This window comes from Oncorhynchus masou, chromosome 18, assembly GCF_036934945.1.
Source record: "Oncorhynchus masou masou isolate Uvic2021 chromosome 18, UVic_Omas_1.1, whole genome shotgun sequence".
Classification (NCBI taxonomy): Eukaryota; Metazoa; Chordata; class Actinopteri; order Salmoniformes; family Salmonidae; genus Oncorhynchus; species Oncorhynchus masou.
The window spans coordinates 43,863,515-43,882,867 of NC_088229.1; the positions used below are offsets into that span (position 1 = coordinate 43,863,515).

A 19,353-nucleotide genomic window follows, 5' to 3' on the forward strand; every position below is an offset into this window, starting at 1 on the left:
ATAGAGGTGTTAGAGGAGGATGATGGAGGGAGGAATAGAGGTGTTAGAGGAGGATGATGGAGGGAGGAATAGAGGTGTTTAGAGGAGGATGATGGAGGGAGGAATAGATGTGTTAGAGGAGGATGATGGAGGGAGGAATAGAGGTGTTTAGAGGAGGAGGATGATGGAGGGAGGAATAGAGGTGTTAGAGAAGGATGATGGAGGGAGGAATAGAGGTGTTAGAGGAGGGTGATGGCGTCCAGGTGGAAACTGTTATGACTGAGGGGTTATTGCTCCAGGATATACTATTTTAGGAGGGAGAGCTTTTGGGACAGCACTCTCCTCCTCTCTGTTCTGTTTAATTGGTTCTGTCCCCAGCTGAACCTCCGCTGAACAAGTGGGCTCATTTCAAAATGGATGAAATTCCAAATGGGAAAAGTAGCTCAGGAGATCACCCGAGTAAATCCTACGTGCTGGAACTCTCTGAAATAGTGTTCACATGCTTGTGCTCTTCTCAAGCCTACAGTAGCCTTTCCACTGCATTTACCAAACCCTAACCTCTCTCCCTTCCTGTCTCACTCTCTCTCCAGGCGTTTGGACAAGCCTACTCCAACCATAAGAAGGTGGCTGCAGACGGGGAGAGCAGGGAGGAGTCTCTGATCCAGGAGGCGGTGTGTAAGGAGGCCTATTACGAGCAGCGGGTCCTGGAGCTGCAGACGGAGCTCCGCCAGGCCCGTAACGTCCTCACCAACACCCAGTCAGAGAACGAACGCCTGGCCTCCATCGCCCAGGAGATGAGAGAGGTAAGATAGAACAGGTTCAGTTGCCACATCTTACTATAGATGCGAGTTTGCATACAGACTAATACGCCACCTGATATTAAAACACGTAAGATTATATTTTCTGGACAGGTGTAGACTCTATTCACAAAAGACACATTGTAAATCCTATCTTGATTTGATCTAGATTCTAGTTAACTACCCATTACTGGATTTGTAGGGCAAGGCGCTTGCATTGCCAGAGTTGTGGGTTCAATTCCCACGGGGGACCAGTATGATGAAAATGTATGCACTCACTACTGTAAATTGCTCTGGATAAGAGCGTCTGCTAAATGATGTGAAATGCTTTTTGGATGATTTGTGATTGGATTTGACAATAGGTATAGACTGGGTATATGAGATCAGATCCTATTGTTGACTATTATATGTGCATGTATTGTAAACAAAATTACACTTGCACATGCTCGACTACACAATTGCTGATACACACACCCACCCACACACACACACTTTCGACTTCACAGATACGTATGTTTGCACACGTACCTGTACTAGCATTGAAGCTTTCCCAATTATCTATACTTGGCGACACTTGCGCAATGTACACACCCATGCAAATTTGCTATACATTCAGATATTGTTTACTTATACCCTGCCTGTGGCTACTAGACTACAGTTCCAGACTTGCCCGACTCCCGTGCTAGCGGTTGAACTCTGCTTGGCGTGTTCGGGCAGGACTAATCACACCCACCCTGATAGTTTCAACCCCTGTGGTGAACTGGCACAGATCAGGCTGATTGAACGAGCGCCATAATGGCTGTCGTACTGATGCGGTCCTGTCTCTGCAGCCCTGGAGATCTGGGCGAGGCTAAAATTACAGAAGGAGAGAGCGGGGGAATCTTAACTGCCTGTCTCTGCTGTGGCGTGATGAAGGGAAAGGTTAACAACTGCTTGGTTAAAGAAAATTGTGATAAATAAAAAAAAGTATACCAGTTTCATTTAAGGACCAAAGAATTGACAGCTGTGCCATACAAATTGCAAAATAGGTGGGAAGAGATTTTCGTTTTAACGATTCCATCGACTCAAAACGTAGAGTTTTTCTATGTAAATGATTATACAAAATTCTTGCAACCAATTAAATGTTATATACAGTTGAAGTCAGAGGTTTACATACACTTAGGTTGGAGTCATTAAACTCGTGTTGTTGTCCATTAGTTTACTCCAATTAGGGGAGGGGCGGTAGGGTTAGGGGAAAATAATAAAGGAAAAATATTTTTAAAATATATGGGGTGTTGGAAATGATGCAGACAATTACATTGATAGAAGCCACAATCTATTTGTAATATTAAAGCGGATCCCCCCCCCCCCCAAAAAAAAAGCTTATTGCAAAAGGCAGATCATAGTTGAGGAAAACTTCTACTATTGGCAAACTAGGCATATCAGGCATTATGCATACATTATGGTTACAGGTTAATTGTTGCATTAGTAATGCATTTATGCTGTGGCACTAGTGCATATTACACAGAGTACAGGCACTAGGTCCTGAGATTATCAGCAGTGCCCATCGGCCAGCCCTGGCGACACTGGCGTGCCTCTCCTCTCCCATCAGATCTGGCATCCTTCCCTGGCTTGAGAGCGCCAGCCGTGCCACCCGCCTGCTCTCTTGTCCGCTATGGGCCAGATAAGAGCCGGTGAGATGCCACACACCACTCGTATCCCATCACACACTGCCCCACTAACACACATACACCTACATTGTCTCAGAGACATCCCCTCACACACTGCCCCACTAACACACATACACCCACATTGTCTCAGAGACATCAGGTCATACATCCCCAATCATCATAATAGCATCCTGTATCGTCTGTGCTCTCTTTTGTTTTTAAATGTCATTTACATTCAGGTCTAATTAGCCTCATTAGCAGACACTGTGCGTATATGTGTGCGTGTGCGTATGTGTGCCTGTGTGTGAGTGTCTGGACTGAGCCAGCAGTGAAGAGATTGAAATAACGAGAGGGGCCGGCATGTTGAAAGGGGGCCAGGCCCCTCTTGGGGAGGTGTTTAGCTTTGAACTGACAGAAGGAGATGGGGAGACAGAAAGAGAGGGAGAGACAGAAAGAGAGGGAGAGACAGAAAGAGAGGGAGAGACAGAAGGAGAGAGGGAGAGACAGAAGGAGAGAGGGAGAGACAGAAGGAGAGAGGGAGAGACAGAAGGAGAGAGGGAGAGACAGAAGGAGAGAGGGAGAGACAGAAGGAGAGAGGGAGAGACAGAAGGAGAGACCGAAGGAGAGAGGGAGAGACCGAAGGAGAGAGGGGGAGACAGAAGGAGAGAGGGGGAGACAGAAGGAGAGAGGGAGAGACAGAAGGAGAGAGGGAGAGACAGAAGGAAGAGAGACAGAAGGAGAGACAGAAGGAGAGAGGGAGAGACAGAAGGAGAGAGGGAGAGACAAAAGGAGAGAGGGAGAGACAGAAGGAGAAGGGGAGAGACAGAAGGAGAGGTGGAGAGACAGGAAGGAGAGAGGGAGGGAGACAGAAGGAGAGAGGGAGAGACAGAAGAAAGAGAGAGGGAGAGACAGAAAGAGAAGGGGAGACAGAGAGGGAGACAGAAAGAGAGAGGGAGAGACAGAGGGAAAGAGAGAGGGAGAGACAGAAGAAGGGAGAGAGAGGAGAGACAGAAGAGAGAGGGAGAGACAGAAAGAGAGAGGGAGAGACAGGAGAGCCTCCTGAACTGGACAGAAGGAGAGGGGAGACAGAAAGAGAGGGAGAGAGAAAGAGAGAGGGAGAGACAGAAGGAGAGAGGGAGAGACAGAAGAGAGACAGAAGGAGAGAGGGAGAGACAGAAAGAGGCCCCTCTTGGGGAGGTGAGCTTTGGGAGAAGGAGACAGAGAGAGGGAGAGACAGACAGAAGGAGAGAGGGAGAGACAGAAGGAGAGAGAGACAGAAGGGAGAGACAGAAAGACAGAGGGAGAGACAGAGAAGAGGAGAGGGAGAGACAGGGAGAGAGGGGAGACAGAAGGAGAGAGGGAGAGACAGGAGGAGAGGGAGAGACAGAAGGAGAGAGGGAGAGACAGAAGGAGAGACAGAAGGGGAGAGATGGAGAGGAAGAGAGAGGGAGAGACAGAAGGAGGGAGAGATGGAGAGACAGAAGAGAGGAGAGGGAGAGACAGAAAGAGAGAGGGAGAGACAGAAGAGAGATGGAGAGACAAGGAGAGAGGAGAGACCGAAGGAGAGAGGGAGAGACAGAAAGAGAGAGGGAGAGACAGAAGAGAGGGAGAGACAGAAAGAGAGGGAGAGACAGGGAGACAAGGAGAGAGGGAGAGACCGAAGGAGAGAGGGAGAGACAGAAGGAGAGAGGGAGAGAGGAGAGAGGAGAGAGAGAGAGGGAGAGACAGAAAGAGAGAGGGAGAGACAGAAAGAGAGAGGGAGAGACAGAAGAGGGAGAGACAGAGAAGACAGAAAGAGAGAGGGAGAGACCGAAGGAGAGAGAGAGAGACAGAAAGAGAGGTAGAGACAGAAAGAGAGGTAGAGACAGAAAGAGAGGGAGAGACAGGGAGACAGGGAGAGAGGGAGAGACAAGGAGAGAGGGAGGGGAGAGAGGGAGAGACCGAAGGAGAGAGGGAGAGACCGAAGGAGAGAGGGAGAGACAGAAGGAGAGAGGGAGAGACAGAAGGAGAGAGGGAGAGACAGAAGGAGAGAGGGAGAGACAGAAGGAGAGAGGGAGAGACAGAAAGAGAGAGGGAGAGACAGAAAGAGAGAGGGAGAGACAGAAGAGAGAGGGAGAGACAGAAAGAGAGAGGGAGAGACCGAAAGAGAGGTAGAGACAGAAAGAGAGGTAGAGACAGAAGGAGAGGGAGATAGACAGAAAGAGAGAGGGAGAGACAGAAAGAGAGAGGGAGAGACAGAAGGAGAGAGGGAGAGACAGAAAGAGAGAGGGAGAGACAGAAGGAGAGAGGGAGAGGAGAAGGAGAGAGGGAGAGACAGAAGGAGAGAGAGAGGAGAGACAGAAGGAGAGAGGGAGAGACAGAAAGAGAGAGGGAGAGACAGAAGGGAGAGGGAGAGACAGAAGGAGAGAGGGAGAGACAGAAGGAGAGAGGGAGAGACGAAGGAGAGAGGGAGAGAGAAGGAGAGAGGGAGAGACGAAGGAGAGAGGGAGAGAGAAGGAGAGAGGGAGAGACAGAAGGAGAGAGGGAGAGACAGAAGAAAGAGAGGGAGAGACAGAAAGACAGGAGACAGAGAGAGAGGGAGACAGAAAGAGAGAGGGAGAGACAGAAAGACATAAGAGAGGGAGAGACCGAAGGAGAGAGGGAGAGACCGAAGGAGAGAGGGAGAGACAGAAAGAGAGAGGGAGAGACAGAGAAGAGAGAGGGAGAGACAGAAGGAGAGAGGTAGAGACAGAAAGAGAGGGAGAGACAGAGGGAGAGACAGAAAGAGAGGGATAGACAGAAGAGAGAGACAGGGAGAGACAGAAAGAGAGAGGGAGAGACATAAGGAGAGATGGAGAGACCGAAGGAGAGAGGGAGAGACAGAGAAGAGAGAGGGAGAGACAGAAGAGAGAGGGAGAGACAGAGTGAGAGAGAGACAGGGAGAGACAGAAAGACAGAGAGGGAGAGACAGAAAGAGAGGAGGAGAGACAGAAAGAGAGAGGGAGAGACAGAAGGAGAGAGAGGAGAGACAGAAGGAGAGATGGAGAGACAGAAGGAGAGAGGGAGAGACAGAGAGAGATGGAGAGACAGAAGAAAGAGAGAGGGAGAGACAGGAGAGAGGGAGAGACAAAGAGAAGGAGGAGAGACAGAAGGAGAGAGGGAGAGACAGAAGGAGAGAGGGAGATACAGAAAGAGAGGGAGAGACAGAGGGAAGAGAGAGGAGAGACAGATGAGAGACAGAGAGAGAGGGAGAGACAGAAAGAGAGAGGGAGAGACAGAAAGAGAGGGAGAGACAGAAAGAGAGGAAGAGAAAGATAGAGGGAGACAGAAAGAGAGAGACAGAGGGAGAGACAGAAGGAGAGAGGGAGAGACAGAAAGAGAGGGGGAGAGACAGAAAGAGAGAGTGGGAGAGACAGAAGAGAGAGGGAGAGACAGAAAGAGAGAGGAAAGAGACAGAGACAGAAAGAGAGGGAGAGACAGAAAGAGAAGGGAGAGACAGAAAGAGGGAGAGACAGAAAGAGAGAGGAGAGAGACAGAAGAGAGAGGGAGAGACAGAAAGAGAGAGGGAGAGACAGAACAGAAAGAGAGGGAGAGACAGAGAGGGAGAGACAGAAAGAGACTGAGAGACAGAAAGAGAGAGGGAGAGACAGAAAGAGAGAGGGAGAGACAGAAAAGAGAGGGAGAGACAGAAAGAGAGAGGGAGAGACAGAAAGAGAGAGGGAGAGACAGAAAGAGAGGGAGAGACAGAGAGAGGGAGAGACAGAAGGAGAGAGGGAGAGACAGAAAGAGAGAGGGAGAGACAGAAAGAGAGGGAGAGACAGAAAGACAGAAAGAGAGGGAGAGACAGAAAGAGATGGAGAGACAGACAGAAGGAGAGAGAGACAGACAGAAGGAGAGAGGGAGAGACAGACAGAAGGAGAGAGGGAGAGACAGACAGAAGGAGAGAGGGAGAGACAAAAGGAGAGAGGCTCTCACTTTTAGATCGTTTGATCTGAAGGGCTGTGCTCTCTTAGTAGTAGGTATTAAGGGTGAAATAATGAGGAGGGATTTCTGACACCGGCTGCTGAGCAGGGAGAGGATAAGGTATATACAGTAGATTACAAGAAGGGCAAGACGATATAGCAGTACCTCACCTCCATAAGCCTAAAAACTGTTCCTGTGTCTCCTTCTCCTGTCAAATGTATTTAATCAAAACAAATTCATTTCTCAGGGTTTTACTTTGTTAACAGAAAATCACTAAAGCATGCTGTGAGCCCTCTCTCTCTCTCTCTCTCTCTCTCTCCCCTCTTTCTCTCCCAACCTCTCTCCCGCTTACTCTCTCCCTTCCTTGTTTAACCCCTCTCCCCAAATCCCTCCATGTTGGGACTCATCAGATTTAGTTAAGCTCTGCGACAGCGTTTTGCTGCTCAAGTTAGTGATTACTCCGGTTCTGGGAGGGGAGAGGGTCTGAAGGCCTCCTCTAAGGGAGTTTGACACCCCGTCAGTTTGGAAACACGTCTGTGGCAAGGTACTCAAATCCTCACACTTTGCTTTCAGTCTGGTCGTTTCTTATAGATATTAGGGCAAAGAAATAAAGTACTAACAATTTTCGTCAGGCTCTAGGAAATAGGCCAGTTGCTACTTGGCTCTGGCGACTGAAACAAGTCTTACGATGGGCTTTATGGAAGCCAGATGTCTTTCTCCAAACATAGCGTATGTTTGACTTAGGCTGTGTCTCGTCTGCAGTAACAGTAGAGTATCAGCCCCCTCTTTATGAACACATGGATCCCCTTATATTACCTACATACTTGCACTCACAGTTGACGTCGGAAGTTTACATGGACTTAGTTTGGAGTCATTAAAACTCATTTGTCAACCACTCCACAAATTTCTTGTTAACAAACTATAGTTTTGGCAAGTCGGTTAGGACATCTACTTTGACAGCACTTTTTTCCAACAATTGTTTACAGACAGATTATTTCACTTATAATTCACTGCATCACAATTCCAGTGGGTCAGAAGTTTACATACACTAAGTTGACTGTGCCTTTAAACAGCTTGGAAAAGTCCTGAAAATGAGGTGTACCTGGGGATGTATTTCAAGGAGGACCTTAAAACTCAGTGCCTATTTGTTTGACATCATGGGAAAATCAAAAGGAATCAGCCAAGACCTCAGAAAAAAACTTGTAGACCTCCACAAGTCTGGTTCATCCTTGGGAGCAATTTCCAAACTCCTGAAGGTACCACATTCATCTGTACAAACAGTAGTACGCAAGTATAAACACCATGGGACCACGTAGCCGTCATACTGCTCAGGAAGGAGACAAGTTCTGTCTCATAGAGATGAACGTACTTTGGTGCGAAAAGTGCAAATCAATCCCAGAACAACAGCAAAGGAGCTTGTGAAGATGCTGGAGGAAACAGGTACAAAATATCTATATCCACAGTAAAACGAGTCCTATATCAACATAACCTGAAAGGCTGCTCAGCAAGGCAGAAGCCACTGCTCCAAAACCGCTTAAAACCGCCAGACTACAGTTTGCAACTGCACATGGGGACAAAGATTGTACTTTTTGGAGAAATGTCTTCTGGTCTGGTGAAACAAAAATATAACTATTTGGCCATAATGACCATCGTTATGTTTGGAGTAAAAAAGGGGAGGCTTGCAAGCCGAAGAAGACCATCCCAACCGTGAAGCACGGGGGGTGGCAGCATCATTGTCACGTCCTGACCTTAGTTCCTTTTTATGTCTCTGTTTTAGTTTGGCAGGGCGTGAGTTGGGGTGGACATTCTATGTTTTGTAGTCTAGGTTTTGTATTTCTATGTGTTTGGCCTGGTATGGTTCCCAATCAGAGGCAGCTGGCAATCGTTGTCTCTGATTGAGAACCATACTTAGGCAGCCTGTGTTCCCACTATGATTTGTGGGTAGTTGTTTTCTGTTGTGTGTCTGCACCAGCCAGAACTGTTTTGGTCGTTCTCTTTGGAATTTTTGTTATTGCTGTGTTCACTAAATAAATATGGACACATACGACGCTGCACCTTGGTCCTCTCCTTCCAACAGCCGTTACAATCATGTTGTGGGGGTGCTTTACTGTAGGAGGAACTGGTGCACTTCACAAAATAGATGGCATCATGAGGTAGGAAAATTATGTGGATATATTGAAGCAACATCTCAAGACATCCGTCAGGAAGTTAAAGCTTGGTTGCAAATGGGTCTTCCAAATGGACAATGACCCCAAGCATACTTCCAAAGTTGTGGCAAAATGGCTTAAGGACAACAAAGTCAAGGTATTGGAGTGGCCATCACAAAGCCCTGACCTCAATCCTATAGAAAATGTGTGGGTAGAACTGAAAAAGCGTGTGTGAGCAAGGAGGTCTACAAACCTGACTCAGTTACACCAGCTCTGTCAGGAGGAATGGGCCAAAATTCACCCAACTTATTGTGGGAAGCTTGTGGAAGGCTACCCAAACTTTTGACCCAAGTTAAACAATTTAAAGGCAATGCTACCAAATACTAATTGAGTGTATGTAAACTTCTGACCCACTGGGAATGTGATGAAAGAAATAAAAGCTGAAATAAATCATTCTCTCTACTATTATTCTGACATTTCACATTCTTAAAATAAAGTGGTGATCCTAGCTGACCCAAGACAGGGAATTTTTACTGTGATTAAATGTCAGGAATTATGAAAAACTAAGTTTAAATGTAGTTGGCCAAGGTGTATGTAAACTTCCGACGTCAACTGTACATCACTCTTTCTCTGTGAATACGGATTTGAGCTCCATATTAATGCTGTCAGCCAGTCTTCAGTTTAGTGCTGTTACCGGTGCTCGACTGGTTCCCTTGTGTGTGGCTCTGTCTGCCTGCAGGTGCCAACCTCATTGTGAATGCAGACACACACACACACACACACACACACACACACACACACACACACACACACACTGGTGCAGTGGCAAGGTTGGCGGCCAGGGCTAATTGCCTAGATGGAGGAAGTTGGAGTGTATATCTCACTATGTATAGGAGCTAATGACACCCATCCACTGCCACTTTATGGGCAGAGGTAGCCAGCAGAAGGCGGGCAGCGGGTGGGAGCCAGGGCACTGAGGCTGCCATTGTGATGGGACTGAGGACTCTGAAAGAATCCTTTGTCAGCCGTGTTTCAAATAAGGCAGCAAGGGATGGAGGGAGAAAGGGAGAGGGTGGAAAGAGGAGAAGAAAATCCGTTAGGAGGAGGAGAAAACAGAGACTCCGAAATGTGATGTTTTTTTCTTTTTCTGGCATATGCTTGGCAGCCCTGATTTAGTCAAGGGGATGATTTTCTCCCGGACCTCTGTCAGTTGGTCTGTCATGTGACTCCATAGACAGAGTTGGGTCACCTTGTGATTGTCGACCTTTTTCCTCTATGAGAGATTTGGAAATATAGGTGAACGATGGGAGCTTTCAGAAATCAATTTATTTCAATCAACTGTATTCCATATGGGCCAATTATTACATGGGCCAATTATTCATTATTTACATTTACATTTACATTTACATTCATTATTATTATTATTATTACAAAGTGGCAGTCTCGACAACATAAACGAGTCTTGATACAGTACCCATCTGTCATCGGATGCAGAGGGTCTTTTATATGATAAATAATTGTCAGACAGGTTCATAAGGCGAGCTCGTTTTCATGAGGTCATGACCCCACTACACCTCAATGACCTACCATGCTCAATAATCATCCAGCACAGTTAACCTATTGCTAGTAAAAGCCTATACACTACTCAGACCCATAAACCATCTAAAATGGCAGCTGTCTATGATTGACTGTCTGAGATATCCTATGAATGCATTCTCAATCCTGTAGCCTCCTCCCGCCCCCTCTCTTTCAATTGATCAGGGTGAACATACCACTGGTATACGGCGTTCATACACCACATATAAACGTGTCTGCCGTCTATGAGGCCCATAGACACCCAGCCAGTGACTGAGAGCCTTGGGCAGTGATACGCCACACTTCTATGCCACGGTGCGAGCTACAGTACAGGATTAAAGCCATACAATGGGGTGTGGTAATGACCGTGACTCCATTAGACTCAAGCGCTCATGTCACAGACTGAATCTGTGCTGCCTCCCGCGCTCTTTTCAACACTCACAGAATTCCCACAGTGAGCCGCTCAAGAAATGAACTAATTCACTCACAGTCACACAAAGACGGCTTCATTATCACTGCACTGTTCAGTGTCTCGTCAGACATGGTAGCAGAAATCCCCTTACAGATACACAGTAGAGGACATGGATAGATAGTGTAGTCGTGTAGCCTGCACTGCTCCCATGTCTAGCTGTCTGACCAGTAACATGTAACATTCCATTTTTTCTCCCCCTTACACATTACATTAGTGAGCTCTGGCTTAGCCAATCAGAGTAATGAGCTGGTCATTCAGACATGAAATATGATAGTTTTTTCCGCCTCATTTGACACTGTGGGTAGACCTCTCAGACGTTAAGCTGCCCCTTTAAATTCACAAGCTCAATTATAACTCTTGAATTAGCTGGATTAAAGACCAGACGGAATGAGGGAAGGAGAAAAAAAAAAGATCTAGAAAATGCTCAAGGGCAAGAATGGATGTTCTAGAATGTCAGAGGTTGGGTTGTAGGGTTTTTATAATAGAGGAGTAGCTCTTTGAAGGAGATGGTGAATGGTTATAGAATGGTGATAGGGGCGGTGATTCTTTCTTCTAAATATTAGCTGGCATATGTCCAATATAATAATGGTGTATTCTACCTTGAATGATCTCCTCCTGTATTTTGATGGGGAGAGCAGCAGGAGGGAGGGAAGGAGACTAAAAAATAGGGAAGAAAATAGGGGTAGAGTGTGAAGGGATAGAGAATTAGAGCGAGAGAGAGAAGGGGAGATTGAGATTTGAGAGAAGGGGAGAAATGGGGAAAGGGAAGGACGGAGGAGGAGAAGGGAGAGAGTTAGAATGAAGGAGGGCTGAGGTAAATGACATGTACAGTTTCTACACTGTACAGCTGTGTGTCTAATCTGATGACATTGACTTTGTGGCGTTAGATCCGTTTATGGGGAGCCAACCTACCCCGTCTGCCCAGAGCAGGTGTGAAACCAGCGGCACTAAGCCCTCCAGATGTTCCCTGGGTAAACTTCCCACCCTGCCCAACGCACCTCTCCCTGCCCCCATCCCCCACCCTTCCCGGTTCCGTATGTCTCTCAGATTGATGGCTATTTATAGTCACTAAAGCATGGCTCTCTTAAATACCTTTAAAAGATCTGCCATTGATTCGTAATGATATTTGTCTTTTCGTATCTGTTTTAAGGGGCCGGGGCTTTGAAAGTGTCACACTGGCCCCACGTCCAGTAACACCAAAGTGGTTGTTCAAGTTGGATCGATAGGCTGGTAGTCAGTCTGTACAACAGCTGTCAGGCATGCGCCCACGTACTACAGTTCACACACACAAACACACACTCGCACAGACCCTCCTCCCCTCCCCTCCCCTCCCCTCCCCTCAGGCAGGCAGGCAGGCAGGCAGGCAGGCAGGCAGGCAGGCAGGCACTAACTCACATACTGTACATCACACATTTATGACCCCTGGACACACAGAAACACTCATTCACAAACACTCATTTACATTTATGTGCATGTATGCACTATATCACCCCTCTAGACTTACACACAAACACAACCACACACAAAGGGAAGACTAGAGAGCTGTTTAGCATTCTAAACAGCTCTGAGCAACGGCTCTGAGCAACACAGTCTCGCTAGACAATCTCTGTCTGCAAACGGAGCTGGACAAGGCTGCTCCTGTCCGTGTGATAGATAGATCTAATAGAGTTCACGTTTGACCTGGAAAGAGAACTCAAGGGTGACTGTTTGATATGACATGCAGCCTCTAAAAGGGATACACCGAGAGGAGAGGGGGGATGCGAAATTAAGCCAGGCAGTGCCGTCATATCAGTAATCCCGTCTCATGCCATCTGGGATCGTCCCATCTTTTCTTTCCGGGGAAGGGAAATGGGAAAAGGTAAATGTGGTATTTCACAGAAACACACTCCAGATATCCCATAGTATTAAGACCAACCCAGAGTCTAACCACACTTTCAAAGCCTACCTAATCGACAGCAGTGTTAAGCTCAAATACTTTAGGCGTCAACTCAAAGCTTTGCTGAGCCCTAAGCTGGTTAAGACTCAGTATGCTGTAAAAGGCAGTTTTAGTTGTGAAATTGGAGCTGGAGAAAGTGAAGTGTTGAGTACAGTTCCAGTAGGACTGAATCAGCTCAGAGGAAGGAGCTGACCTCTAGAATAGACTGAGCTAGTGCTTCCATGTCTTTTACAGCGGCACTCACTGCATCCCCTACAGAGAGGGGATTAGACCAGTCAAGGACTTTTCAATAGTACTCAAATGTCCTACACACATACAGTATACTGCACACTAGGCTTAATCTAACACACAGCTACATGCGCCTACTTACAAACACATTAACATTAATGATCTGAAGCATTAGCCAAGCACACACACTCCCTGGTCAGGTGGGTTTGAGTGTTTAGTGAGGCAGCTGGTGTGTCCCTATAGTGGCAGTAGGCAGGGGGGGTCTTCATAAACCATACATCTGTTCATGCGAACCAGAGACCTCCCATTGACAGGGTCATTAAAGGTAGCACGTCAAACATAAAGAAAACCAGACCCCCCCCTTCTCCTACCCCCTGTGCCCCTATCACTAACACCCCCAGGGGAGAGCTCCATCATTCGCCTGACTAAATGTTATTCACGTATTATGGCAGGCATGCACACAGCCACCTTATCCCCCACTGTGCAAATACAGCTCACCTTTTTTGTCAGGCAGTCTCTGAGGACCTCTATGTGGCCTGTAGGGTCGAGGGCAGAGTGGGCTTTTACGGAAAGCAGTGTCAAAGGTCAAAATTCTCGTTTGCATCCTAATGAGTTTGAGGAGCCTCTTAATCAGTTTGTATGTTGGTTGATATTCATTAAAGGAGCAATCAGCAGTTTCTACATAACATGTTTTCTTATAAATTAATGATATATACCCATTGAGTCTTGAGGAATATAATGTATACAGTTTAGGTCGGAAGTTTACATACACTTAGGTTGGAGTCATTAAAACGACTCCACAAATGTACTCCACACTCCAAATTTACTCCACACTCCACAAATGTCTTGTTACCAAACTATAGTTTTGGCAAGTTGGTTAGGACAGCTACTCTGTGCATGACACAAGTCAATTGTTTACAGACAGATTATTTCACTTATACTTCACTGTATCACAATTCCAGTGGGTAAGAAGTTTACATACACTAAGTTGACTGTGCCTCTAAACAGCTTGGAAAATTCCAGAAAATTAAGCTTCGTAGAGGCTAATTGACATCATTTGAGTAAAATAAAGGTACAAAATAAAATTAAAATTGGAGGTGTACCTGTGGATGTATTTCATTCCCACCTTCAAACTCAGTGCCTCTTTGCTTGACATCATGGGAGAATCAAAAATAAATCAGTCAAGACCTCAGAAAAAACATTGTAGACCTGGTCTGGTTCATCCTTGGGAGCAATTTACAAATGCCTGAAGGTACCATGTTCATCTGTACAAACAATAGTACGCAAGTATAAACACCATGGGACCACGCAGCCGTCATACCGCTCAGGAAGGAGACACGTTCTGTCTCCTAGAGATGAATGCACTTTGTTGCGAAAAGTGCAAATCAATCCCAAAACAACAGTAAAGGAACTTGTGAAGATGTTGGAGGAAACATGTACAAAAGTATCTATATGTAAAACAATATCATAATGAAAGGCCCCAAGGAAAACTCCTCCAAAACAGTAAAAAGGAACTTGCACATGGGGAAGATGTACTTTTTGGAGAAACTCTGGTCTGGTGAAACAAAAGTATCTATATCCACATTTACAAAGCAGAGTCCTTATAGAGCGACAAATGAACCTGACAAGTGGAACCGCTACAATAGTGCATCTAAATCATTTAAGGAAGATGCCCTATCCTCCAAAACCGCCATAAAAGGGAGTTTGTTCCAGACTACGAACAGTTTTTGCATCTGCACATGGGGACAAAGATTGTGCCCTTTTTGGGGAGAAATGTCCTCTAGGCAAGCACCATGGTCTGGATGAAACTGGAAAAAATATAACTATTATAACCAACGGGCTGTTCTGGATGAAGGGGTTTAATGGCACAGGCAGGGAGCCCAGCCATCATGTTGTAACATCATGTTGGGGATGCTTTGCTGCAGGAAGGACTGTTGTACTTCACAAAATAGATGGCATCATGAGGTAGGAAAATGATGTGGATATATTGAAGCAACATCTCAAGACATCAGTCAGGAAGTTAAAGCTTGGTCGCAAATGGGTCTTCCAAATGGATAATGACCCCAAGCATACTTCCAAAGTTGTTGCAAAATTGCTTAAGGACAACAAAGTCAAGGTATTGGAGTGGCCATCACAAAGCCCTGACCTCAACCCCATAGAACATTTGTGGGCAGAACTGAAAAAGCATGTGTGAGCAAGGAGGCCTACAAACCTGACACCAGCTCTGTCAGGAGGAATGGGCCAAAATTCACACAATTTATTTTGGGAAGCTTGTGGAAGGCTACCTGAAACGTTTGACCCAAGTTAAACAATTTAAAGGCAATGCTAGCAAATACAAATTGAGCGTATGTTAACTTCTGACCCACTGGGAATGTTATGAAAAAAATAAAAGCTGAAATAAATCATTCTCTCTACTATTATTCTGACATCTCACATTCTTAAAATAAAGTGGTGATCCTAACTGACCTAAGAATTTTTACTGGGATTAAATGTCAGGAATTTACATGTATTTAAATGCCTCGTGAGCTTTATTTCAACTGTCGTACATCATTAGAACCCAAAATATAAGATTGTTTTACTCCGATATTTGTAAACAAAGGGAATGTAAACAAACACCATATTGCCTCAAAACATGGTTAAAACTATAAGGCCTGGGCCTGAAGAGACCTGGACCACCTGGCTATTTTGTCTATCCTTGACAAATTGAAACAGTCCATGGCAGTTGCACAGTCTCAATGATGTTAACATAGATGTATCCTACTCCTGGACTCGACTCTTAAAACTCTCTCCGTTGAAAGTGCTCTTCAATCCAGAAGTCGGCCATTGCCATTAAAACGGCCTTATTTCAACCCTGTGTGCAGAAACCTGTACTACTGCGGCTGACCAAATTAGGTTTCTGAGAAACGTGTCACTGGTCTCACTGCTAAATTGGGGGTGTATAAGGGAAGCTGAATTACATTGCTGGATGTTGTTGATGTGGTTCAACTAAATGTCCGAATGTCTTGGATGGGGTTTAAGTCCCGATTTGAGCACAGGGGTCATGTAATTTACATTAACCGATAAGCAGGCAAAAGCCCTTCTACATTTCAACTTTCCTCATTATGGTCATTATAATATAGAGCCTAACCCTTAAGTTACTTAATAGCCTCAAACTGTCTTTATAAGTGTAGCCTACCATCTACAGTAAGTTTGTTAATCAGTAGTGAAAGGAGGATTGAAAACCAGAAAAGCCAAAAACACTCAAGTTTAAGTGCACTGTCCAATAAGTCTAGAGTCTAGGTAATAGTTTAGCTACAGGGATATTTACTGGGATATGTCCCGGATAGCCTTGGCAACAACATTCATGTATACGATGACTCGGTGAGCGAGTTTATTAGCAAGTTCATCGGTGATGTTGTACCCACGGTGACTATTAAAACCTTCCCTAACCAGAAACTGTGGCTTGATGACAGCATTCGCGCAAAACTTAAAGTGCGAACCACTGCTTTTAATTAAAGCAAGGCGACCGGAAACATGACCGAATACACACAGTGTAGCTATTCCCTCCGCAAGGCAATCAAACAATGTGGGCACTCTGCTGTGCCCACATGCTTCAAGAAGGCCACCATTGTTCCTGTCCCCAAGGCTAAGGTAACTGAGCTAAACGACTATCGCCCCGTAGCACTCACTTCTGTCATCATGAAGTGCTTTGAGAGACTAGTCAAGGATCATATCACCTCCACCCTACCCGATACCCTAGACCCACTTCAATTTGCCTACCGCCCCAATAGATCCACAGACGATGCAATCGCATTCACTGCACACTGCCCTAACCCATCTGGACAAGAGGAATACCTATGCAAGAATGCTGTTCATTGACTACAGCTCAGCATTTAACACCATAGTATGCTCCAAACTCATCATTGTGCAACTGTGTCCTGGACTTTCTGACAGGCCGCCCCCAGGTGGTGAGGGTAGGAAAGAACATCTCCACCCCGCTGATCCTCAACACTGGGGCCCCTCAAGGGCGCGTTCTCAGCCCTCTCCTGTACCCCCTGTTCACCCATGACTGCGTGGCCATGCATGCCTCCAACTCAATCATCAAGTTTGCAGACGACATCACAGTGGTAGGCTTGATTACCAACAACAACGAGACAGCCTACAAGGAGGAGGTGAGGACCCTCAGAGTGTGGTGTCAGGAAAATAACCTCACACTCGACGTCAACAAGACAAAGGAGATGATCGTGGACATCCGGAAACAGCAGAGGGAGCGCCCCCCCAACCACATTGATGGGACAGTAGCGGAGAAGGTGGAAAGTGTTAAGTTTGGACAAACCGAAATGGTCAACACACACAGACAGTGTGGTGAAGAAGGCGCAACAGCTGTAAAGTAGGTCTGATCTTGTATGGTAAATCATGCGTTATTCATTAATGCACCATAGTTTTCACACAGGCACTGTAGACTACACCCATGCTCATTATACATGCACACTGCCTCATAAATATTCATTAGCCTTCACCCAACCATCAGCATCAATCGGGCGCTGCACTTAGTGATTAATTATTACACAGCGCTAATGAGGAGCATGTTCTTCCTTCACCAGGGAATTTGATTTGCTCTGAATATGTAATGGTATCTGTAAGCTAAGCTAATAATGGCATGAAGTCATATTACATGGGTAAACAGAGAGTAAAAATGTAACATTTGTTGATTGTGTTAAAGTGAAATTAATAATTACTAAGATGTTTTCGGAATTTACATTTCGAACTCTTCTCTGTCTCACACACACACACACACACACACACACACACACACACACACACACACACACACACACACACACACACACACACACACACACACACACACACAGCATCTGTTCGTAAGGAAAATGACCCTCTGATCTGTGACTGGAGTGACGTGTGTGTTGAGGGACTCTCCTTTGTCACCTCATCTCGATCACCTGAGGATTTGAGACCATGTGTCACGCTACACACTCACACACACACACACACACACACACACACACACACACACACACACAATAACATAACCAAAGAGAGCACACTGCGCAGCTGAACTCACACTCATTCTCAAAGTCAATGCATTCATGCACAAAACTGATAACTACAGAGAACAGATTGCACATGCTCTCTTTCAAAGTCACACACGCATACACTACAGTTTGAAAGTTTGGGGTCACTTAGAAATGTCCTTGTTTTTGAAAGAAAATCACATTTTTTGTCCATTTAAATAACATCAAATTGATCAAAAATATAGTGTAGACATTGTTAATGTTGTAAATGACTATTGTAGCTGGAAACGGCAGATTTTTTAAATGGAATATCTACATAGGTGTACAGAGGCCCATTCATTTTAAAAGGCTAATTGATCATTAGAAAACCCTTTTGCAATTATGCTAGCACAGCTGAAAACTGGAGTTCTGATTAAAGATGAAATAAAACTGGCCTTCTGACGACGTGTGTGTGTGTGTGTGTGTGTGTGTGTGTGTGTGTGTGTGTGTGTGTGTGTGTGTGTGTGTGTGTGTGTGTGTGTGTGTGTGTGTGTGTGTGTGTGTGTGTGTGTGTGTGTGTGTGTGTGTGTGTGTGTGTGTGTGTGAAAGACTGTTAAACGGTAGTGTACATTCAGAGTAAGCACCACACACCCCTTTGCTGAGTATCTCCTTACTGTAAAGCTTTTAAGTAGCCTAACCGTCAGACTCAGGTTTCCTGCATTTGTCAGATAAGGGCTGACTGGCTGGGATGGGTAATGATGGGGGACAGCAGGGGGAGGTTCAGGGGTGGTGGTAGGGGAGTTGATCGAGTGTTGTACCGGAAGGGGTATGGAGGAGGACAGACAGGGAGACGGAGAGGGACGGTGAGGACACAGGCTTGCCGCTCTGCAGGGCTTATCTGATCCTGTTGGCTTTGAGCCTGTCAGTCTGTCACTGCAGGAGGAGGGGGCAGGGAGAGATCTCTGACTCGTTTACTATGCCTTCCTGTGTCAGATCTTTTGTCACCATCTGGGAGATAAGTGTGGTGCTCTCTGTGGTGCCATCAGTGGCAGACAGGCACCCCGTGGCCCGATGCCCATAGAGAAACCTGGCACCTGGATACACACACAACCTGGCACCTGGATAAGTATGGGTGCACATACTTATCCAGGTAGATTGGCTGTTTTAAAACACTCACACAAAAGCCAAAAATATGGTTCACTGACAATATGTTATTTTTTATCCCTTTCTCTCCATCCCTCTCTCCTCTTCTCCCTCTGTCCCTGTAATTCGCTCCTACAGAACAGCCAAGTGTTGGAGCTGCAACGGACCAGTCTGCGTGATGACATCAAGGAGTATAAGTTCCGGGAGGCACGTCTGCTGCAGGACTACACAGAGCTGGAGGAGGAGAACATCTCCCTGCAGAAACAGGTCTCCGTGCTCAAACAGACCCAGGTAAGGATTAACACAACCACACAGTGAGAGGTAGTGGGACGAGGGGTAGAGCATGGCTGGATGGTAGGAGAATAGGAAAGGGAACAGAGGATTAGGGGTGGAGCTAGATGGAATGGGGAATGGGAAGGAAAATGAGAAAAGATCAACCCACCTTTTATATGTACTCCCTCGCTTTTGCAGGCTACTCCTCCACTCACACT

General features: G+C 46.0%; 1 protein-coding gene across 4 annotated transcripts in view; it reads left to right on the forward strand.

The window, feature by feature from the left end:
* Nucleotides 1-19,353, forward strand: part of LOC135504672 (protein bicaudal D homolog 2-like) — an 84,076-nt gene that overhangs the window by 44,505 nt on the left and 20,218 nt on the right. For all 4 annotated transcript variants that reach the window (XM_064923441.1, XM_064923440.1, XM_064923442.1 and 1 more), the window contains exons 2-3: nt 570-782; nt 19,001-19,153. In XM_064923441.1, coding sequence (XP_064779513.1) covers nt 570-782; nt 19,001-19,153 — 366 coding nt within the window. The remainder of the gene's footprint in view (nt 1-569; nt 783-19,000; nt 19,154-19,353) is intronic.